Raw genomic sequence first — 23,327 nt, 5'->3', positions numbered from 1 at the left:
TTTGAAAATTGAGCATGTTTCTAATTCTTCAGTATAATAACACTGTAATGAAAACACTTGTTATCCTTATATATCTGATGTTACCTATAGGTTCTAGTCCTGGAAACTGACCTGGAGATTACATGATAAATAATTGTAAGACTTAATGAAATTGCCACTCCAGAAACATACAGGTGTTCATTTGTGCCAGAAGTAAAGGGGAACGAGTCATCTTCTAAAGTCTCTTAGAAGTAATTATTGGTACTTTCTAGGTCATTGTCTTCACTTAAAAATGTCATTGTTTAGATGCAGGGTTGCTCATTTTTCATGTCAGTTGTCCCTTTGCATTTCTTTATAAATCTTCTTTCCATGCCTTTTGCCTAGTTTTCTAGGATATTCAGTTTCTTCTTTTGATTAGTAAGAAGTCTTTACATAATTAAATTGTACCTAATCCTTTATGGCTCATTGAACAATTTCCCCAGTTTGACATCTGGCTTCTAATGCTGTGTGTCTTTTATTTTTGTTTGCTTAGATGTACTTTTTAATTTTGTCTATTTTTTAACTTTGCTTTTCTGTTTAAAAAGTCTACCCTATCTCATAATCCTTTTTCTTTTCTGATGCTGGGGCTGGAATGCAAAGCCTTATGCATACTAAGCACGCAAATGCTTTACCACCTAGCTCCAGCCCCAGCCCCAGTGCAATCTTATGGTTTGGGACTATGTATTCTTGAAATACTTTTTAAATCATTTCACACTTGACACTTCAATATATTTGTAATTTAACTGTTTGTCAGTTGTTTGGCACCTTTGTGTGTGTGTGGGGGGGGGTGTTTCCTGGACACTGTTCCTAAGCTTCTTTGCTCAAGGCTAGCACTTTACCACTTGAGTGAGCCTCACTGCCATTTCCAGCTTTTTCTGAGTAGTTTATTGGAGATAATAGTCTCACAGACTTTATTGCCCAGATGGCTTCGAACTGTGATTCTCAGATCTCAGCCTCCTGAGTAGCTAGGATTATAGGCGTGAGCCACCAGCTCCCAGTGTTTAGCACCATTTTTAATAGTCTATCCTTTTCCCACTGCATGTGATATTTCTTTTAGTGAATACAACATATTTATGTATTTTTCCCTACAGTCTTCTTCTTTGGGCTATATTTTCTGTTATGATATGTTTGGCTATTCTTGTGCCAGTCTGATTAGTATAGCTTTGTAATACCCTTTGTAGCATTGCTTTCATTCTTCTCAGTCATTTTTTTTCCTGATGAACTTTAGAATTACCATGTATTTGAGATTACAATTTAGGTTAAGGTATATAAACTTGGAATCATTTATGGGAAATATTCCAGTTTTTCTTCAGGATTATAGTATATCTTTCCTTTAGTTTCAGTCATCTTTCTTTAGGTTAGACCATAGGAAATTGCCAGTATCCAACCTTTGTCATATTCAATGGTAATTTTCTATGCTTCAACCCTTTGGAAAGTTATTTTCCTTATATGGTATTTATATTCTTTCCTTTTAAAATATTTTTAAGTTAAAAAAATAGTGGCTAAGCAAGCAATCTATACTGAGCTTTATCCCCAGCACCCAAAGTTACCCTCTTCTGAAAAATAGCATAAAGCTGGAAAGAAGTAGAATAGAAAGGATAACAGAATGATAAAGCCATAAGCTCATCTTTAAAAGAAACTGTGGGCTGGAGGTATGGCTCCGTGGTAGAGCACCTACCTAACAAGTCCAAGGCCCTGAGTTCAAACCCCAGTAACACTAAAATAAAATAAAATAATAATTAAAAATCCCGGCTCTAAGAACTTTTCTCATTACTAAGAGCATTTCTCCAGCCCTTTCTGCCACCTCTTTTAATTGAGTGACCCTGTGCAAGGTTTCCTGAACTCAGTTTATTGCCCCCAAGGGTCTTAAGAGTTGGAGGATCAGTCATTAAATTTTCAAATTAAGTTTATCCACATCTGAATATGGGATTGAGGTTATTCAGTCTTCTCCATCAATCCTTTTTTTTGTTTGTTTGTTTTTTTTTTGCCAATCCTGGGGCTTGAACTCAGGGCCTAAGCACTGTCCCTGAGCTTCTTTTGCTCAAGGCTAGCCCTCTACCATTGATGGTTTAAAAAACAATCCACAGAAGTAATTGTGGTGTGTACACAGAATAATTATAAACATCATAATATCATCCAAAGATACAGGAAGTGAACTCAGGTTTTTCAGTTAAACTGTTATTTTATGGATTTATAAATATAATATGTTGTCCATACTCTCCCTTTCTCTGTGTGTGTGTGTGTGTGTGTGTGTGTGTGTGTGTGTGTGTGTGTGTGTGTGTGTGTGTGTGTGTGTGTGTGTGTGTGTGTGTGTGTGTGTTTTTAATTAACCCCCAGGACAGAAGCATGGATTGATTGCTTTGGAATGCAAGCATGGTACTGTGTTCTCTGACCATTAGATGTCGCTATAGTAAATGGCAAGTATCTGAGGATAGTGATCTCCACGCACTAACCACCCTAGCATCTCAGCTCAAAGTCCCTCTTCAGCTTACAAGATAAGAGACTTAGACTCAATAGGCAAACCCTAAATCTGTTCTTTCCCTTGCAAAGTACACAATCCAAATTCACCTAGAAGAGAGTCCTACAACTGGAGAAGGCAAGGTTTAACAACCAAATTTGTCACAAGGGACATTTACAGGGCATCCAAGCTGCTGGGACCTGACCATAGTTAATGGGAGCATTTGCATTCCATCTGCTCCCCCCCCCACCCCCCGTGCTGCCCAATGAGAAGCAGATTGTCTGTTGGATTACCAATTGGATAGGGAATTCTTTTTACCACCCCCCCACACACACACACATACTGATTGGCCTCTGTCTGGGCAACTTGTTCTCCTAAGAGGCTTTTACACACACTCACACACAATCTGCCCATTTAATGCCACATCAGATTAGAACTCTTTTGAATATTAATGACAATAATCAAGTCTTGTTTAACCACCTGAGCCCTTCCTTCACCAGGCTTACACTCATTTTATTCCTTTTTTTCCTTTTTTCTTGCCTTGGCTCCAGGGCTGGCATGCGAGAGAATAGAGAAGTCAATAAATTATGCATGCACATGTTTAGACAATGTTTCCAGTGGGCAGGGGGCTGATGAGTTCTGTGAAGGATGTGTTTTCACAGACTCCAACACTATGCTGTTCAAAATGCCCAGGCATTTTTAGCCCAAGCAACTCCAGGTACATCTAGGCCAGGTACTTGGCCTAGACCCTGGGCCAAAAGAGATTGACTGCCCTAAGTGTATTAAGGATAGGAAAATATTGACAAAGTATAATGGACATGATGAATCTGTAAGCCCCTAAAAAGGCTAGGGTCAGTGGATAGGTGTGAGTAAAGGAGACGGAGACAGGCAGGAGAACACTGCCCTGGAGATCCAGGGAGCTGCTGAGAATGGGGGTGAAAGATAAGTCTATTAGGCCCTCAGAAAGAGGAAAGAGGTGCCAGACCCGGTGCCAGACCCAAGTACAGACTCCAACTCTACCAACACCCTCTCCTGTGACCCATGTTAGGTGTCTTCATTTCAACTATGAACCCAAGAGTCAGCCTGTTGCTTTATACCCTGATGGACTTTGGCCCCTTTACTGCTTACAAGGTTAACAAGATTGGAGCAGGTCAGCATTTGAATTGAAAGCACATAAGAAGAAGGACAAAGGTGGTGCCTCCGCAGCACAGCTGACTGAGCAGAACACACCTGGTCAGTAACTAAACAGAAGCCTTGACCAGCTCAAAAGATTCCACACCTGCCACCCGGAGCTGGTGACTCACACCTGTAACCTTAGCTACTCAAGAGGCTGAGATCTGAGGATTGCGGTTCAAAGCCAGCCTAGGCAGGTAAATCCATGAGATTCTTACCTCCAGTTAATCACCAAAAAACCGGAAGTGGCACGGTGGCTCAAAGTGGTAGAGTGCACAAACTGACCTGGGATATAAGCCGAGGTGGATCATCTCCAAGGTCAGTAGTGTTTTGTTCCCCATAGCCCAATGCATGGGCTTTGCCTGGATGAATTTTCTTAAACCATTGCCTGAGTTGGTCAGTCTTTATTACCCTTAAAGAGTAAAGGCTGAGCCCTTGGCCTGGCATGTTGCCCTTACCAGCTTTGCTGCTCTTTGTCTTTGCACAAAGGCCTTCTAGATCAGGAGTTGTAAATTCAAAATCCTGTAGGAAGTCAGAAGCATTGGGGAATCCATAGAACACGCATTCTGCCCCTGAACAATAAAGCCTTCTAAAATGCATTCTGAGCCCTCATGGCTTTTGAAGGCATTCTGGGAAACTCACCTTCACTGTGCTCACAAAATGTGCCTAGCATTTCAATAGGAAAAGCAGAACAGACGGAACAGAGCCAGTGAGAGGCTGCAGCAGCTCCAAAGGGTGGCTGTCATTCTGAAATGTAGGCCTAGTTTTCAAAGGTGTGTACAGTTCCGATTTCTATGTACAATCTCCCCCACTTTGCAAGATTGCAAACAAAGTGATCTTGCTCAGTCTTCCTCTCCCAGGCCCTGAGTATTGTTTCATATTGGAGTCAGCAGGCCTTGCTTGGGTTCCTGTGGCTACCTCTACCTCTGCAGTTCTCCTGTCCAATTCAAATTCAAATTCAGTGAGGACTCAACTGGGTTTGCCCGTGGAGCAGTGGCTATTTCTTTGCTTTGATAAATGTTGGCTTCTCCCTGCTCCTAAACCAGCTCTCTGCAATGAATAAAAGCAGTTGTTTGGGGCTAGGGAGGGTAGCTCAGTGGTAGAGCACTTGCCTTGCGGGTACAAGGCCCTGGATTGGTCCTCATACCATAAACAAACAACAAACAAAGCAAATGTTTGGCCCCTGTAGAATAACAGTGGGGTGGGGAAGAGGAATTGAGTCAACATGTTCTACCCACAGCTACACAGGATGCTGAGTTTTCCCTGACTCTCTCCACCCCTACATTCATAGTTACTTTTTTTTCCTTTTCTCTGGTTTGTTGTTGTTGTTGTTGTTGTTGTTTTGAGAGGCTTGTTGTTTTTTGTTTGTCTTTTGGTGCTGATCCTGGGGCTCAAACTGAGAGCCCTAGTGCTGTCCCTGAGATTCTTTTTCTCAGGGCTAGCACTCTACCCCTTGAGCCACAGCTCTATTTCCAGCCTTTTCTGAATAACAGGAATCTCACAGAGTTTCCTGCCTAGGCTGGCTTCAAACCATGAGCCTCAGATCTCAGCCTCCTGAGTAGCTAGTATTACAGGCATGAGCCACCAGCATCAGGCTTGTATATTCTTTTTGTTTTATATAATCAGTAGCACACTACTGACCCTCTTCTGTGCCCTAAAAATCTATCATAGGGCTGACACCATAACCATCGACATGGAGTTGCCACATGTCCTATTGTCCTATTTCTCTAATTAGTCCCCAGTTAATGGGACATTTGCATTATTTCCTACCTTTTATTGCTACCAACGGTGCTATAACAAGCCTCCTTGTAACACAGCTAATTTCACAGATGTAGTTGCATCTGTTGAGCAAATTCATTGCTTTGACCCAAAGATACATGTTTCCAGCTTTATCAACATTATTCAACAATTTCAGTAACTCATGGAAAGACTGAATGACCGACCTAGATGCTCTTTTGGAAGGTCTCTGAAGGTCATCACAGAAACACTCAAGTGCTTAGCTTTAGAGTACTGGGTCTTCCTTTTCATCTTCTCTGTTCCTTCCTTCAGTATATATTAAGCAACTACTGTGTGCTAGCATGCTGGCAGGCTTTGGGGCTAGAACCATGGACAAGACAGGTGTGGTCACTGCCCTTTGGACAGAACTTACGAACTATACAGCAGATCAAACTGTTATTATAAAGGAGAACTATAGTATGCTTAGTTTGGGGACTTGAGAAGACAGTCTGAGGAACTCCTGTTGATCTGATCCATAAGACAAAGACAAACTTAAGTGAATCAGAGGAAATGTAAAGAAGCATGGAGTCAAGACAAGCAACACCTATTATTTAAACTGGAAAAGACCTTCACGGTCATTTCCTTTCAATCTCCTTACTCGACCTGTGAGGAAATTCAAGTTCAAAGGTAAACGACATAGGCACAGTTACACAGATAATGGCTGAGGCTGGCCTGGCTCCTCAGCATCTTTCAGATGATGTTACACTGTGGAATCTAGTGTGTCATTCCTGAGAGCTGAGAAATCTGAAGTCAGCAGCTGGGTTTTATTAGCCTGCATTGTTGCTGAGTTTGTGTGGAAAGAAGATTTGAGTTCAGGTCCTTGGACCTAGCAGCCTGATGTGTTCTGTTTCTCTATTGCAGTCAGCTAATTTGGGCAGGAAGATAATTCCAGTCCAGCAGGTTGGTTTGGTCTTCAACATACTTGTCTCTTCTCCAAGGTTAGATAATCATAATAATGATAATAGTAGTGGTTTAAGAAAAGAAAGGAAGGGGTGACAGAGGGAAGGAACAGTCTCCCATGTAAGAACAACTTCAAAAATGAGGTGCATCTGGTCCAGATATGGGTGACTAGAGTAAAAAGTAGTCATGGTGCTCCAGAGATGGGTATGAGATGTGTGAGTCGATATGGGAAGGGGGGTTCCTGGAGTGGGAGAGGGCATTAGATTCTCCAGAGAAACAGGAACCCCCCCCCAGGGTACGAGTCTGTATGTGTGCGCAGGCGCGCACGTGCATGTACGCATATATAGTGAGAGACAGACTTTAAGGAACTGGCCTACATGATTATGAGGAATGGCATATTAGAAATCTACAAGATGGACTGGCAAACTGGAGAGCCAGGGAAGAGTTCCCTCTAGAAACCTAGATTCTTTGTTTTTCTTTTGTTTTCAACTGGTTGGTTGATTGAAGCCCATTCACGTTATGGAAGGTCGTTTGCTTTACTCAAAGTTCATTGAGTTAAATGGTACCTTTGCTGAGAGTGGTGGCACATTCACTATTGAGGAGTCTGAGACAAGAGTATCCTGATTCCAGTGCCAGCCTGAACTCCATACTGAAATCAAGGCCAGACTGAGCTACGTAGTAACACCCTATTTCAACACACCAAGGGCTGGTAATATGATAGTAGCTCATTATATGTATGAAAACTATGAAACTCGCCAAGAACTGTTTAAAAGGAGGAGAGAAGTTAGGAAACACTAATATAAATGGGGTGAATTTGATCAAAGTATGTCATAAGCATGTTGTAAATCTCATCTCTATGCAATCAATTTACACTAACAAAAAAATTTAGGTCTGAGACTGGGACTCAAATTCAGTACCCAATGCTTTTGCTCATTGGCTAGTGCTTTACCTACTTAGCCACACCTCCAATCCCCCCAAAAAAATATTAACCAAAAAGTATAATTCATGAATTCGGCCTCTCTCTCTCTCTCTCTCTCTCTTTGTTGGACATGGGGCCTGAACTCTGGGCCTGGGCGCTGTCCCTGAGCTCTTCAGCTCAAGGCGAGCACTCTACCACTTGAGCCACAGCACCACTTCCGGCTTTTTCTGCTTTTGTGATGCTGAGGAATCGAACTCAGGGCCTCATGCATGCAAGGCAAGCACTCTACGACTGAGCCACTAGGATGACTAGGATTGTATACATTTGAGTTAAAATCCTGCCGAGTGCGGGTTGCTCAAGCCTATAATCCTAGCTACTCAGGAGGCTGAGATCTGAGGATCGTGGTCCATAGCCAGCCTGGGCAGGAAAGTCCGTGAGACTCTTATCTACAATAAACCATGAGAAAACTGGAAGTAGCACTGTGGCTCAAGTGGTAGAGTGCTCACCTTGAACTGAAGAGCTTAGGGACAGAGCTTAGGGACAGCCCAGGCCCAGAGTTCAAACCCCACACAACAACAACAACAAACCCATGAAGGCCAAAATCCATTGAAACAGCAGTACCAAAATAGTACACTGAGTACCATGACAAAATGATATCTTTGGAGGCCACTGGCATTTTCTAATTACATGTCAGGCAATCCATGTCATGCTTTCCATAGATCATTTCTTTGAATCACTCTGTTTCATAGAAGTAGTACTTAAGAACAAAACCTTTGCCTAATATCAGAACTGCACCTTAAAATCAACCAGCCTGCGCAAGGTGCACTGGTACTGCTTATAGCACCAACTACTCAGGAGGATTGCTTGCTTGCAAGTTCAAGACTCAGGACGGGCATAAAAGAAAAAAAAATCTGGAAAGCCACAAGGCAGAGAATAGAAATCAGAGGCCAGAGCCCAGTGCAAGTGTAGGGCAGGAGCAAAAGAGTGACACAGACCAATTTGCAAATTTAGGCAGGGCATACCAGACAGGGCAGGGCAGTGCATGTAGCAAGCTGGAGCCCGCTCCTCCTCACTGTAGGAAGTGACTGTTAAACTGTAGGGCTTGGGAGCTGATTGACTTTACAATCAGTGGGAGTATTTATACCATTGAAAGTGGCAAATGCTACATCCCAAAGCTTCTCTGTTCCCCAACAACCAGTTGTTAAAATGGTTACCACCACATTGACATCATAGCTTGTAAGCTCCAGTGAGCAATTTACATTTCAGTCCAAGTTGGATGTAAGCCATTGCAATATTTTAAGCAAATGGATCAAATGATTCCTTTTGTGTGTGTGTGTGTGTGTGTGTGTGTGTGTGTGTGTGTGTGTGTGTGTGTGTGTGTGTGTACTGGCCATAGAGCTTGAACTCAGGGCCTATGATTGTGGTGTGTGTGTGTGTGTGTGTGTGTGTGTGTGTGTGTGTGTGTGTGTGTGTGTACTGGCCATAGAGCTTGAACTCAGGGCCTATGATTCCTTTGTGGTGTGTGTGTGTGTGTGTGTGTGTGTGTGTGTGTGTACTGGCCATAGAGCTTGAACTCAGGGCCTAGGTATTGTCCCTGAGCTTTTGTGCTTAAGGCTAGTGCTCTACCACTTGAGCCACAACTTCATTTCTGGCTTTTTGGTGTTTATTTGGAGCTAAGAATCTCTAACAACTTTTCTTTGTGGGCTGGCTTCAAACTGCGATCCTCAGATCTCAGACTCCTGAGTAGGTAGGATTACAGACGTAAGCCACCAGTGCCCAGCTAAATGGATTCATTTTTATAAATCATTGCAGAGAATTGTCCAGGGAAGCAGAAGGCAAGGAGCCACTTAAGAAGCAAATACAGTGGGGGAGGATGGGATGGGAAGGGGAAACAAAGGAGGAGGCAACAGTGCTTGATAAGAAATGTACTCATTATCTTGCCCATGTAATTGTAACCCCTCTGTACAGTATTTTCACAATATAAAAAAGAAGAAGCAAATACTAGCTGGGCACTGGTGACTCATGCCTGTAATCCTAGCTACTTAGAAGGCTGAGATCTGAGGATAACAGTTCAAAGCCAGCCTAAGTAGGAAATCCATGAGACTCTTATCCCCAATTAACTACCAGAAAACCAGAAGTAAAACTGTGGCCCAAAATGGTAGAGCACTAGCCTTGAGCAAAAGAGCTCAGGGTCAGCACCTAGGCCTATGACGGACACAAAAATAAGAAGCAACTACTACACTGGTCCACATGAGCATGGATGGTGGTTCGTCAAAGGAAGAGCGCAGTGAAGACATTTGAAAGACTGTTAGTGTCTCAGACTAAATATAGATGGCCCTGTGTTTTTTAATCAAAAATTGATTGTGAGCCAGGTGCCAGTGGCTCTTGCCTGTAATCCTAACTACTCAAGAGGCTGAGATCTGAAGATTGCAGTTCAAAGCCAGCCTGGGCAAGAAAGTCCCTATATGACTCTAACCTCCAATTAACCACCAAAAAGCTGCAAGTAGAGTGGCTCAAGTGGTAGAGCACCAGCCTTGAGCAAAAAGAACTTCAGGGGCAGTGCTTAAGCCCTGAGTTCAAGCCCCAGACCCAGCACACACACACAAAAGAGTAACTCAAAGATGCAAAGGTGAGAGGGAGGCTGCCACACTGTTGGAATTCATGGTATCTTATGATAGGGTTTATTGGCTGTTCTTATAGGAATAGGTCATGAAGAGAGACTAAAGTCTAATTTGAGCAAGATGACAACTCATTGCCAGGGCTGTGCAGCAGCAGGGAGTGTGACAGCATGTCCTGAGAGGTCAAGAGGTGGGTAGCTGATGGGAGGCACAAGTTATTTGAAGCCACTGGGGGCCAGGATCCTAGAGTATAGATTGCAGTAGACCAGAAGGCAGAACACGTGACTTCTGCTTCCACTACACTCGGCGCAGGCTTTAATGAATTCATACTTCTCATGGTCTTGGGTTTTCACCTGTAAAATGAAGTAGTTAGACTAGAGGAACGTGGGATTCCTAACACATTGTAGTCTGTACTTAAGGGATTCTGGAGTCTCAGGACTTAAGAGTTGGATGTAGAAGGAGAGCAATAAAGATCTAGAGGTGGAGCTCATGGGTAGAACACTAGCCAAGCATCATGAAGCCCTGGATTCCATCTCTAGCGCTCAGAGAAGGACACAGAAAAGGTAAGGGGGTTGGGAGGGAGGAAGGGAGAGAGTGAGGGAGGCAGGGAAAGAAGGAGGTAGGGAGGGGGGAAAGAAGGGATGAAGGGAGGGAGATAGAAGGGAACAGAAGGGGGAAGGGAAGGAAGAAAAGAGGGAAGGAAAGAAAGAAGTGGAAGAATAAAAGGAAGGAAGGAAGCCAGGCATTGGTGGCTAGCTACTTAGGAGGCTAAGATCTGATAGCAAGGTTCAAAGCCAACCCCAGGCAGGAAAGTCACTGAGCCTCTTATCTCCAATTAACCACTCAAAAACCAGTGTGCAGCTGGGTGCTGGAGGCTCACACCTGTAATCCTAGCTACTCAGGAGGCTGAGATCTGAGGATCACAGTTCAAAGCCAGCTGGGGCAGGAAAAGTCCATGAGACTCTTATCTAGAATAAACCACTCAGAAAACCAGAAGTGTCACTGTGACTCAAGTGGTAAAGCGCTAGCCTTGAGCTGAGGGACAGTGCCCAGGCCCAGCATTCAAGCCCTATGACCAAAACAAAGAACAAAAAAACCCACAGGTCCTGGGGTTTGAACTCTAGGCCTGAGCATCCTTTGCTCAAGGGGAGCGCTCTACCACTTGAGCCACAGCACCATTTTCAGCCTTTGCTATGATTAATTGGAGATGAGTCTCACAGATTTTCCTGCCCAAGCTGGCTTCAAACCACAATCCTCAGATCTGAGCCTCCTGATGTAACTAGGATTCTAGGTGTGAGCCACCAGCTCGTGGCTTTTTATATTATTATTATTATTATTATTATTATTATTATTATTATTATTATTATCATCATCATCATCATCATCATCTAACCCAGACATTTATTTCTTAAAATAGGAAGAGGAAGATAAGATGTGATTTAGATATTTAAAGTTTAAATGGCTTAGAAGTAGCAGTAGTCTTATAAAACCCAATATATGTCTCTGAAAATTCAATCTTGAAATGTAGACACAGACAGGTAGTCGAGAACAAGAAAGTGGGATGCTGGGAATCAAACCCAGGACCTCATGCATGCAAACCATGTGCTCTACCACTAGAGATACATCCCCTCCCCCAAGACAATTATCTCTAGTTTTAATTAACCACAAAAAGCCGGAAGTGGAGCTATAGACTGGCAGCTCCCGGTTCATGTTTGCAATCCTAGCTACTCAGGAGGCTCAGATATGAAGATCAAGACTCAAATGCAGCCTAGGCAGGAAAGCCCATGAGACACTTATCTCCAATTAACCACTAAAAACCCAACATCTGTAACACACTTTTTTCTTATTTCTTTTTTCTCCCCAGTCTTGGGGCTTCAACTCTGGGCAGAGCATGGTCCCTGAACTCCATTTGCTCAAGGCTAGTAGTGCTCTACCATTGAACCACAGCCCCACTTCCGGCCTTTTCTGTGATTGATTGGACATAAGAGTCTCGAAGACTTCCTACTCAGACTGTCTTGTAACCATGATCTTTATAGCTCAGCCTCCTGAGTAGTTAGAATTACAGGCATGAGCCACCAGCACATGACATTTTTTTCTTTTTTTTTCTCAGTCATGGAGCTTGAACTCTGGGCTTGGGCACTGTCCCTCAGCTTTTCAGCTCAAAGCTAGTACTCTAGTCCTTGAGCCACAGTGCCACTTCCAGTTTTCTGGTGGTTTATTGGAGGTAAGAGTGTCACAGACTTTCCTGCCCTGCTGACTTTGAACTGGGACCTGCAGATCTCAGCCTTCTGAGTAGCCAGGATTACAGGTGTGAGCCACCGGCACCGGGCTGCACACTTGCTGCACACTGGTTTTTGAGTAGTTAATTTTTTTTAAATCTAACCCCAACATTTATTTCTCAATATAGGCACAGGAAGATAAGGTGTGACTTAGATATTTAAAGATTAAATGGCTTAGAAATAGCTCAGTAGTAAAGCATGTGAGTTCAGGCCCCACAATCGACAAAAAAAAAAAAAAAATCACTAGTCATATAAAATCCACTATATATCTGAAAACTCAGTCTTGAAATGTCAACATGGTCAGGTAGTTGAAAATAAGTGGAGATACCGAGAATCGAACCCGGGACCTCATACATGCAAAGCATGAGCTCTACCACTGAGCTACATCCCCTTCAAGGGTATGACCTTATCTCTGCCTCTAATTAACCACACAAAGCCGGAAGTGGCGCTGTTGGCTGGCCTCTGGTAGCTCAAGCCTAGCTACTCAGGAGTCTTACATGTGGGGACCAAGGCTCAAAACCAACCCAGACAGGAAAGCCCATCAGACGTTTATCTCCAATTAACCACTAAAACACCAGTATCTGTGAAACTCTTTTGTTTCATTCTTTTTTTTTTCTCCAGTCTTGGGGTTTGCGCTCTAGGCCTGAGTACTGCGGTTGAGCTCTTTCGGCACAAGGCTAACGCTCTATCACTTGAGTCACAGCTCTACTTCCGGCTTTTCTGGGATTATTTGGAGATAAGGGCCTTGAAGACTTCTTGTCAGGGCTGGCTTGGAACCAGGATCTTCACATCTCAATTTCCTGAGGTAGCTAAGATTACTGGCGTGAGCCCCAAGCAGCACACGGCTTTTTGTTTTTCTAATTTTCTAGCCCTGACATTTATTTGTCAATATAGGAACAGGAAGATAAGATGTGATTTAAATATTTAAAGTTTAAATGGCTTAGAACTATCAATAGTCATAAAACCCAATATGTTTGAAAACTCAGTCTTGAAATGTCAACATGGGCAGATATTTGAAAATAATAGATGGAGATGCCGGGAATCGAACCCGGGACCTCACACATGCAAAGCACGCGCTCTACCACTGAGCTACATCCCCGTCATAGGGAGACTTTTATCTCAACTTCTAATTAACCACACAAAGCCGGAAGTGGAGCTGTAGGCTGGCTTCTAGTTCATGCCTAGCTACTCAGAGTTTTACATGTGAGGACCAAGGCTCAAAACCAACCCAGGCAGGAAAGCCCATCAGACGTTTATCTCCAATTAACCACTGAAAAATGGCGTCTGTAAGAATCATTTTTCTTCTTTATTTATCCCCACCCCCCCCCCCCACCCCGCCTGTTTCGGCCTCAACTTGGTCCCTGAGCTCAGCAGGGTCCCTGAGCTCCTTTTGCACAAGGCTAACACTCTATCTCTTGAGCCACAGCGCTACTTCAGGCTTTTCTGGGATTCTTTGGAGATAAGGGCCTTGAAGACTTCCTGCCCAGGCTGGCTAGGAAGCAGAATCTTCAGATCTCAGCCTCCTGAGGTAGCTAGGATTACTGGCGTGAGCCTCAAGCAGCACAGGACTTTTTATTTTTCTAATTTTTTAACCCTGACACTTATTTCTCAATATAGGAACAGGAAGCTAGGACGTGATTTGGATATTTAAAATTAAATGGCTTAGAAATAGCAGTCGTCTTTTAAAACCCAGTATGTGTCTCTGAAAAACTAAATGTCGAAATGTCGACAGAGGCAGGTAGTTGATTATAAGAAAGTAGGATGCTGGAATCAAACCCAGGACCTCATATGTACAAAGCATGTGCTCTACCGTAATATGTTTATCTCTGTCTCTACTAACCACAAAAAAAGCCGGAAGTGAAGCTATAGGCTGGCAACCTGTGGCTCACGTTTCAATCCTAGCTACTCAGGACTCTTACATGTGAGGATCAAGGTTCCAAACCAGCCCAAGCGGGAAAGCCCGAGAGACGCTTATCTGCAAATAAACTCTAAACGAAACAGCGTCTGTGAGGCGTTTTATTTCTTTCTCTTCTTCTTCCTCTTCTTCTTCTCCTCTTTTCCTCCTCCCCTTCCCCCTCCTCTTCCCCTTCGTCGTCGTCATCGTCTTAGTCGTCATCTTTGTCGTCCTCCTCCTCCCCCTCCTCCTCCTCCTCCCCCTCCTCCTCCTCCCCCTCCCCCTCCTCCCCCTCCCCCTCCTCCCCCTCCTCCTCCCCCTCTTCCTCCTCCCCCTCCTCCTCCTTCCCTCTCCCCCTCCCCCTCCTCCTCCTCCTCCTCCTCCTTCCTTCTTTCTTCTTCTTCTTTTCCATTCTTGGGGCTGGAACTCTGGCCCTGAGCACAGTCCCTGAGCTTCTTTTGTTCAAGACTAGACCTCTGCCAATTGAGGGACAGCGCCATTTCCGGCCTTTTCTGGAATTAATTGGAGATGAGAGTCTCAGAGTTTCCTCCTTAGGCTGGCTTGAAACCCTGAACCTCAGGTGTCAGCCTCCAGAGGCGCTAGAATTACACGAGTGAACCACCAGCACATGACTTTTTAAAATTTATTTATCTAACCCCAACATTTATTTCTCAATATAGGCACAGGAAGATAAGGTGTGATTTAAATATTTAAAGTTCAAATGGCTTAGAAATAGCTCAGTAGTAAAGCATGTGAGTTCAGGCCCCACAACCGACAAAAAAAATCAAGTCATATAAAATCCACTATGTATCTGAAAACTCAGTCTTGAAACGTCAACATGGTCAGGTAGTTGAAAATAAGTGGAGATACCGGGAATCGAACCCGGAACTTCATACATGCAAAGCATGGGCTCTACCACTGAGCTACATCCCCTTCAAGAGTACAACCTTATCTCTGCCTCTAATTAACCACACAAAGCCGGAAGTGGCGCTGTAGGCTGGCCTCTGGTAACCCAAGCCTAGCTGTTCTGGAGTCTTACATTTGAGGACCAAGGTTCAAAACCACCCAGGCAGGAAAGCCCATCAGATGTTTATTTCCAATTAACCACTAAAAAATGGCGTCTGTGAGACTCTTTTTTTCCCCTCGTTATTTCTCCCCGCCTCCCCCCTTCCCCTCCCCCCCCCCCGCCTCTCCCCCCCCCCCACTGTCCCGGCCTCAGCACAGTCCCTGAGCCCCTTTTGCTCAAAACTAGCGCTCTACCACTTGACCCACAGCTCCAATTCCAGCGTTTCTGAGATTAATTGGCGGTAAAGGTGTGGAAGACTTCCTGCCCAGGCTGGCTAGGAACCAGGATCTTCAGATCTCAGCCTCCTGAGGTAGCTAGGATTACTGGCGTGAGCCATGAGCAGCACACGCCTTTTTAGTTTTCTAATTTTCTAACCCTGACATTTATTTGTCAATATAAGAACAGGAAGATAAGGTGTGATTTAGATATTTAAAATTAAATGGCTTAGAAATAGCAGTCGTCTTTTAAACCCTAATGTGTGTCTCTGAAAAGATAAATCTTAAAATGTAGACAGAGGCAAATAGTCGATAATAAGAAACTGGGATGCTGGGAATCGAACCCAGGACCTTATGCGTGTAAAGCATCCGCTCTACCACTGAGCTACATTCCCATCCCGGCAGAACACTTGTCTCTATCTCTAATTAATCTTAGAAACCGGAAGTGGAGCTATAGATTGGCAGTTTACAGGTCGTGCTTGTAATCCTAGTTACTCAGGATTCTTAGATGTGAGGAGCGAGGTTCGAAACCAGCCCGGGCAGGAAAGCCCATGAGATGCTTATCTCCATTAACCACTTCTGTGAGACATTTCTTTCCTCTTCCTCCTCCTCCTCCTCCTCCTCCTCCTCCTCCCCCTCCTCCTCCTCCTCCTCCCCCCTTCCTCCTCCTCCCCCCCTTCCTCCTCCTCTCCCTTCCCCCTCCCCCCCCTCCTCCTCCTTCTTCCCCCTCCTCCTCCTCCCTTCTTCCCAGTCTTGGGACCAGAATTTTGGGCCTGAGCACCGTTGCTGAGCTTCTTTTGCTGAAGGCTAGTGCTCTGCCACTTGATGGAAAGGGCCACTTCCTGCCCTTTCTGGGATTACTTGGAGCTGAGAGTCTCACAAATTTTCCTGCCCAAACACAATCTTCAGATCTCAGCCTCCTGAGGTAGCCAGGATTATAGGCATGAGCCACAAACATGCGACGTTTTTTACTTTTTTAAAATTTTATCTAACTTCAACATTTATTTCTCAGTATAGGCACAAGAAGATAAGATGTGATTTAGATATTTAAAGTTTAAATGACTTAGAAATATCAATAGTCTTATAAAAAATACATGGACATTTTTTTCTAGAGATGATGAAATGTAGACATAGGCAGGTAGGTGAGAATAGAACCCAGGACTTCATATTTGCAAAGCATGCACTTTACTACTGATTGCCATGGGACTCCTCTCTATCTCCAATTAACCATAAAAAGCCACAAGTGGAACTATAATAGGCTTGGTGTCTGTCTGTGGCTCATGCTTGTAATCCTAGCTCCTCAAGAGACTGAATCAAAGCCAGCCCAAGCACCTGAAAACAGGAAGTGGAGCTGTGGCTCAAGTGGTAGAGTGCTAGCCTTGAGGAAAAAAGTTCAGGGACAGTGCTCAGGCCCTGAGTTCAAGCCCCAGTAACAGAGGAGGGGAGCATTGTACTTATAAATTGACATGTTGACTTGAAAATCCAAACCCCTTTATACAACCACTGAAAAAAAATTTTTTTTAAAAAGAGAGTAATTGGTGATATCAGAAAATAAATTATGACCAGACTGTGCCAGGCTGATAGGTAGGCTATTGAAATCAGTTACTTTTACTGATTGAGAAAAGTAGCTGCTGGACAGTATTTTCACAATAAAAAAAAAATTTTAAAGAAAAGAAAAGTAGCTGCTGGAAATTATGAATAGAAAAGTGGCACCATGTATTTTTTGTTTTGACAGGATCATTTTGGGTGCTTCTAAGAAAGAGCTGTCATCCTAGCAGATAGGTAGCAGAACTGAAAATGTTTTGGATTCTGAGACTTCATTCTAAAACTCCCAGATTGCCCACATCCTATACCCCAAATTGACATAATAACCCATACTCTGGTCCTAGGAAGAGTCAGAATGAGAACAAAATTTCTAGCCAGTCAACTGGGTAGACGGCAATATCAAAAACTAAGTTGGTGGGCTGGGAATGTGGTTTAGTGGTAGAATGCTTGCCTAGCATGCATGAAGCCTTGGGTTTGATTCCTCAGTACCACATAAATAGAAAAAGCCAGAAGTTGCACTATGCCTCAAGTGGTAGAATGCTAGCCTTGAGCAAAAGAAGCTCAGGGACAGTGCCCAGGCCCTGAGTTCAAGCCCCAGGTCTAGCAAAAAAAAAAAAAAAAAAAAAAAAAGAGCTGGTGAAAACTGTAGAAGCAGGTTTTCAGCTTGATACATTTCAGGGTGGAAACAGCACGGGCTCAACCATGCAATGCCAGTTAGACATTCAAAGGGAGATGGGCAGTTGGCAAATAGTTGAGATGGGAGGAGAGATGAGGGCAAGAGATAAACTTGGCAGTCATCAGCACACAACTGAGAAAATGAAAGCAGAGAATAAGCTCTTGCCAGTGCATGGAAGACACTAAAGTTCTTTCTTGGGAAGGGGGTGGTCATGGAAAGCCTCACCAAGAAGATGACTAATCTGCAGGAAGAGTGGAATACACTGTGTGGATGTGTCTGCATAGGGCCTGAGGCTGTTTCCATTTTCTCCAGAGAACTCACCAGCTGTCAATAAGTTCCTCTGGATGCTGATGAGGCTGGGAGAGGCCCAATCAGTACTTTGGACAGGAGAGTGAAGATGTGGGAGTCTGGGAAGTGCAAGAGGGAGCAGATGAATGCCAGCATCACTTTGCTCCCTGCCCTGTAACATCTGTACCAACCTCCACTTGGTAGCTTCCCAGGGGAGAGAATTATGAAGAGGCAGGAGAGCACTGGGGAAGGTTCAGGGCACACAAACCCTTGCCATTTCCAGAGAGTGGAGTCAGGGAGAGAATATCAGAACAAAATCAAATCTGTTTCCCTAATCCTACTTTCTTCTGAGCAAAAATAGACCACAAATAGGAGAACAGGGTGCCATGGTTTGATAGTAACTAAATACTCATTCTAAGCCCACAGAAGAAGATGAGGCCCAGAACAATCATTCTTTGCTATTGTCTAGGCCAGGCACATGGCATCCACACTTGACACCCTGGCTCCTCTGACTAGCACTGTTTCTTTCCTGGAATCACTTTCTCCAACCTTCTGTTTCCTACCAGGCTCAGAGTCCCTACCTCCCCCACTATGGAGGAGTTGATGTCCAATTCTCAGGAGCAGCGGACTGCTTCCGGCAGATCGTGAAGGCCCAAGGGGTACTGGGGCTCTGGAATGGATTGACAGCCAACTTACTGAAGGTGAGAAGTGACTGTTCTACTGTTCCCCTGCCTCTTCCATTTGTACCCATTCCTTTGGCACCCACCTCAGTTATGAGTTGCCATGGAAACACCACATCTAGCACTTCCATTAGTACAGAGCCTAGGGATACAAGCTGGCTATTGACCCTGAAGACAGTGGTAGGCATCTCATACCCTATATTTTTTTGTCAGTCATGGGGCTTGAACTCTAGGGCCCAGGTGCTGTCCTTGATCTTTTGTTCTAGGCTAGCACTCTACCACTGCGCCATAGCTCCATTTTTTTTTCCTAACTAGTTTCTTAGAGAACAGAGTCTCATGAACTTTCCTGCCTACGTTGGCCTCAAACCATAGTTCTCAGGTCTCAGGCTCCTGAGTAGCTAGGATTATAAGTATGAGCCACTGGTGTCCAGCTTTATACCCTATCATAAAGGAGCTGAACATTTAGTCTAAAGGTCCAAAACATGGGACATAGGAACCCTAAGAAGAACCTAACACTAATCCTAAAATTGTCTGCAAAAACGTGTATTTGTATGCATGTATGCATCATGTTTCCAAAAATGTCTATGAGCAAAAACTTAAGGTTAAAAACGGTGGGCTACCCTCATACTAGCTGCCATGCAAGTGATTCCAATCAGGGCCAGTAGATACTGACAGGAAGTGTTACATCATCTCCCTCAATATCCATCTAGGCCCATTGCTTGTCCTCCAGTGGCTCTTTCAACCCTTCCCCCCACCCCACACACACACACCGAACCAGCCTTCATTTTACCATTTTTTGTGTGCTAGTCCTGGGGCTTGAACTCCAGGCTTAAGTGCTATTTCTGAACTTTTTCACTAAAGCCTAGCACTGTGCTAAGCTTGAACCACTGTGCTAGGCTCTACTTCTGAATTTTTGATGACTCATTAGAAATAAGAGTGTCAGAGATTTTCCTGCTAGAGCTGACTTTGAACTACAATCCTCAGATCTCAGCCTCCTTAGTAGCTAGGACTGTAGATATACGCCACTGAAGCTTGGATTCATTTTACCAATTAGTCTGATTTCCAAAAGAATTCCTTATAGTACTGCCCACAGCTCTTACCTCATTCTACCCTCATCTAACTTGCTGTTAGAAGCGCTAATCATTTCTTTCTAAGAGTTTAATACAATTTTAATTTTCTGTTCTTACAGGTTGTTCCCTATTTTGGAGTCATGTTTAGCACCTTTGAGTTCTTCAAGAGAATCTTTCTTTACCAAAATGGTTATATCATGTCTCCTCTGAGCTATAAATTGACCCCAGGAGTGGATCAAAGTTTGAAACCCCAAGAATTACGGGAAATAAAGTTCTTCAAAACTGGAAAACTGAAGTCTCGAAAACCAACTTTGTGATGTCATAGTGGAAAGTACAGTACCAGGGCACTGGCTGAAGACATGTGACAATCACAGACAAATGTCACCTAATTGTGCACATGAGAAGTAATGACAGGGCAATCCTGTCCGCTGCCTCTTCACCATGAGATGGTTTGGTCATCTGTCGCCTCAGAGCCCCTTACTGACATCCCTGAGAACACTTGTACTATGAAGTTTTCCCACACTCCTGGGTCACAATGACATACCACCAGATCGTATAAGCAAAGCCCAGTGGTCATAAATGTACAGTGGCCTCTAAAAAGAAACGAGAGAAAAGAAAAGAAGAAGAAGGTGTTGTGATATTTCAGAGCAACTTGCATGGGAATGTGCAGTCCTGAGCTCAGCCCCAAGGTGACTCTCAGATGATACAGAGTCCTCCCAGTTGGACCTGTGGCCTCCCCTTCCAGTTAATCTAGGTTAACTTCTGAGAACATCCACTACAACATATAGCTTACAAGTTATCTTGAACCAGATGAAAAAGAAATAATAATCATAACTTTTCTTCTGTTTCTTTGAGACGGTGTTTCACTGTGGAGCCTAGGCTGACCTTGAGTGAGCCATCCTCATGCATCCAGTCCAGTGCTGGAATTTCTGCTAAGCGTTACCACTTACAGCTGACAGTGCTAAAGCCAGGCACTGGTGGCTCAAACCTCTAATCCTAGCTACTCCAGAGGCTGAGATCTGAAGATCAGTATTCAAAGCCAACCTATACAGAAAAGTCTGTAAGACTCTTGCCTCCAATTAACTAGCAAAAAGCCAGAAGTGGAGCTGTAGCTAATGTGGTAGAGTGCCAGCAAGCCTTGAGGGGAAAAAAAGAACCTTAAGAGACACAGTATGCAGCCCCTTAGTTCAAACCCTAGTACAGCACACACTCAAAAAAGTTATCATTATTGAGTTAAGACTATTGTCCTTTACTGAAATGTGAAGCACACTGGGCTTGGAAGCTTTTGTTTCAGAAAGCACTTTTTACCATGACTCTTTAATTATGCCTCCTACACACATACCTTCTGACTGAAGTCAGGTGCAGTTCAGGTGGCCTGCTTCTCTGCCTTTTCAACTCGCTTGGCAAGCCTACACTAAAAATGAATTATTTAGTCATCTTGCATTACTCTCACAAATGTCCCAGTTGCCTAGAAAGGATCAAATGAAACATTTGACATACATACCCAACCAAATATAGTGGAATTAAACCACTTTTGTCTCATTATCTGTACTGGGATGTTTTTTAAATGAATTTCAAGATTGTTCCACCTTAAGGAATGAAAGACATGGCTCAAATGGTAGAGCATATACCTAGCAACCACCAGGCCCTGAGTTCAATCCCCAGTGCTACCAAAAAAACAACAATGTCAAAAAAGAATGTTCTACCTTAGAGATCCTATGTAAAATTTATATAACTTTAACTTTTAATTAAGTTGTTATTCACGCACTATTCTCTTTTTGTGTGTCTCATACACCCACTAAGGTTTTCAGTGTGTTGAAAGTATTTTTTAAATTAAACTTCTTTTCCAAAATTAAAAAAGTATATTTGTCATTATTAGTAACCAGAACTATAAAATTATTATTAAATACCTAAATGGTCAAACTTTAAACTCTCGGAGACTTGACCTCTAAATATGCCAAAATGACTCAGTTCTCCAATCTCTGGGACACACTGAACTTTACAGGAAAATGCTGTTAACACTCACATGAAAACCTCATCTAAAGCTCAGTCTATTAGAATTCAGAGGGTAACAAATATTTCACTAAGAATGAATAGTTCATACTTTGTCCTCTTTGTTCCCCTTAAAGCAAACATTTCATAAAGCTCTTTAAAAGCTGCAAAAATAACTCATAAATTCTAACATTCTAGGGCTGGGAAGGTGGCTCAGTGGTAGAGCACTTGCCTTGCAATGCATGAGGCCCTGGGTTCGATTCCTCAGCACCACATAAGCAAAAAGAAAAAGGCTGGAAGTGGTGCTGTGGCTCAAGTGGTAGAGTGCTAGCCTTGAGCTGAAGAGCTGAGGGACAGCGTCCAGGCCCAGAGTTCAGGCCCCACAACTGGGTCCCCCCCCAAAAAAAATTCTAACATTCCAACCTCAGTTTATGTACATCATAGTAGATCTTCTATCTAGTTTTCTTTTCCTGCTACCTGGATCTCAGTCTCCTGAATAACTAGATCTGTGTATTTTTCTAGAAATAATTGAAATAACTACTTGTGACAGGAATGTTTTCTGTGCTGCACTTTTAACTGTTTAATAAATTAAAGTGAGGAAATGAAGAAGGCCTGGTCTCTGTAATTTCAGAACAATTCTTTAGGACTCTAGATATGTTCTTAAAATGAACTAAAGGCTAGCTGGATGGCTTGCTTGCTTTGTCTCTTTCTTTCTTTTTTCTTTTTTTTTTTCAAGCACTGGGTGTTGAGCCCAAGGCCTTCCATTTTAGCCATGTACCCAGTCCTTTTGTATAGTGTTGCCTGTGTTCGCTTCAAACTCGGTCCACCTGGTTCCACTTTCCAAGAAGCTGCTATGTTTATTTCCTTAGCCGTATAAGGGAGTGATCTGCTTTCCTGATTTTTCTTTTGGTGGTGCTAGATTTTGAACCCACAGCCTCCTTCTCTCTAGACAGTCACTCTACCACTTACTTCCAACCCCAACCTTCCTATTTTATGTCTGCCCGTGCTCACCACACATAATGGTGATAAAGAAATAGGATACAATGTTTACCCAGGAGTAACTTAGTCTTAAGGAATCAAATATATGAAATGATTAGGATTACAAAGCAAACATGAGCAAAGGCAGTGATAATATAATCTCCTTGCTGAGAAGACTGCCAAGGAGTTGCTGAACGATCCGTAGAGATCAGGACCAGAGAGGGGCTAGTAATGGACAGCGGCTCTTGGAAGAAAGGAATCTTGAACAAAATTGGTTTGACATGGGGTCTAATTATGTATAGCCCAAAGCGACAGTCAGGATCTTCCTGAGTGCCAGCCTCCTGAGTGCTGAAAGTACAGGCATACCTCATCATACCTCACAGTTAAACTAAGTTTGAACGGGATAAGCAGTGTCACAGAGGCAGCACATAATCAGTCACAAAACTGGAAGCAAGGGTGCTTGGGCTGGAGTGAGAAAACCAGCTTCATGCATCCATTCAACAGGTGCTGGGTACTGTGGTGCAGTGTGATAGCTAAGACAAATAAGGTCTTTCCATCCTGGAGCCTATGGATATTCTAGCAATTGTAGTAGTGAATAGACAAGTAAATGAAGCTGGGCCCCCTGGCTCATGCCTGTAATCCTAGCTACTCAAAAGGCTGAGATCTGTGGATTGCACTTTGAAGGCAACTCGGGCAGGAAAGTCTGAGTCTCTTACCTCCAATTAACTGCCAAAAGAAAGAGGGGGGGGAGGAGGAGGAGGAGGAGGAGGAGGAGGAGGAGG

General features: G+C 43.6%; 1 protein-coding gene and 4 non-coding genes across 5 annotated transcripts in view; 1 reads left to right on the top strand and 4 right to left on the bottom strand.

Annotated features, from left to right (window-relative positions):
- The window catches only part of Slc25a43 (solute carrier family 25 member 43), a 37,705-nt gene extending 15,545 nt beyond the window's left edge, over window positions 1-22,160 (top strand). The window contains exons 4-5 of the mRNA XM_070039834.1: window positions 18,392-18,526; window positions 19,695-22,160. Of these exons, the coding sequence (XP_069895935.1) occupies window positions 18,392-18,526; window positions 19,695-19,892 (333 nt within the window). The 3' untranslated portion in view covers window positions 19,893-22,160. The remainder of the gene's footprint in view (window positions 1-18,391; window positions 18,527-19,694) is intronic.
- Trnaa-ugc (transfer RNA alanine (anticodon UGC)) lies at window positions 12,461-12,532 on the bottom strand. The gene has a single exon. It is a non-coding gene; the product is annotated as a tRNA-Ala (tRNA).
- On the bottom strand, window positions 13,169-13,240 carry Trnaa-ugc (transfer RNA alanine (anticodon UGC)). The gene has a single exon. It is a non-coding gene; the product is annotated as a tRNA-Ala (tRNA).
- On the bottom strand, window positions 14,897-14,968 carry Trnaa-ugc (transfer RNA alanine (anticodon UGC)). The gene has a single exon. It is a non-coding gene; the product is annotated as a tRNA-Ala (tRNA).
- Window positions 15,640-15,712, bottom strand: Trnav-uac (transfer RNA valine (anticodon UAC)). Its single transcript has one exon. It is a non-coding gene; the product is annotated as a tRNA-Val (tRNA).
- Window positions 22,161-23,327: the final 1,167 nt, after the last annotated feature.

This window comes from Dipodomys merriami, unplaced genomic scaffold (assembly GCF_024711535.1).
Source record: "Dipodomys merriami isolate MVZ:Mamm:240054 unplaced genomic scaffold, mDipMer1.0.p SCAF_3, whole genome shotgun sequence".
Taxonomy (NCBI): domain Eukaryota; kingdom Metazoa; phylum Chordata; class Mammalia; order Rodentia; family Heteromyidae; genus Dipodomys; species Dipodomys merriami.
Note: the sequence above shows the minus strand (reverse complement) of the source record. Positions and strands in the feature narration are given on the sequence as shown.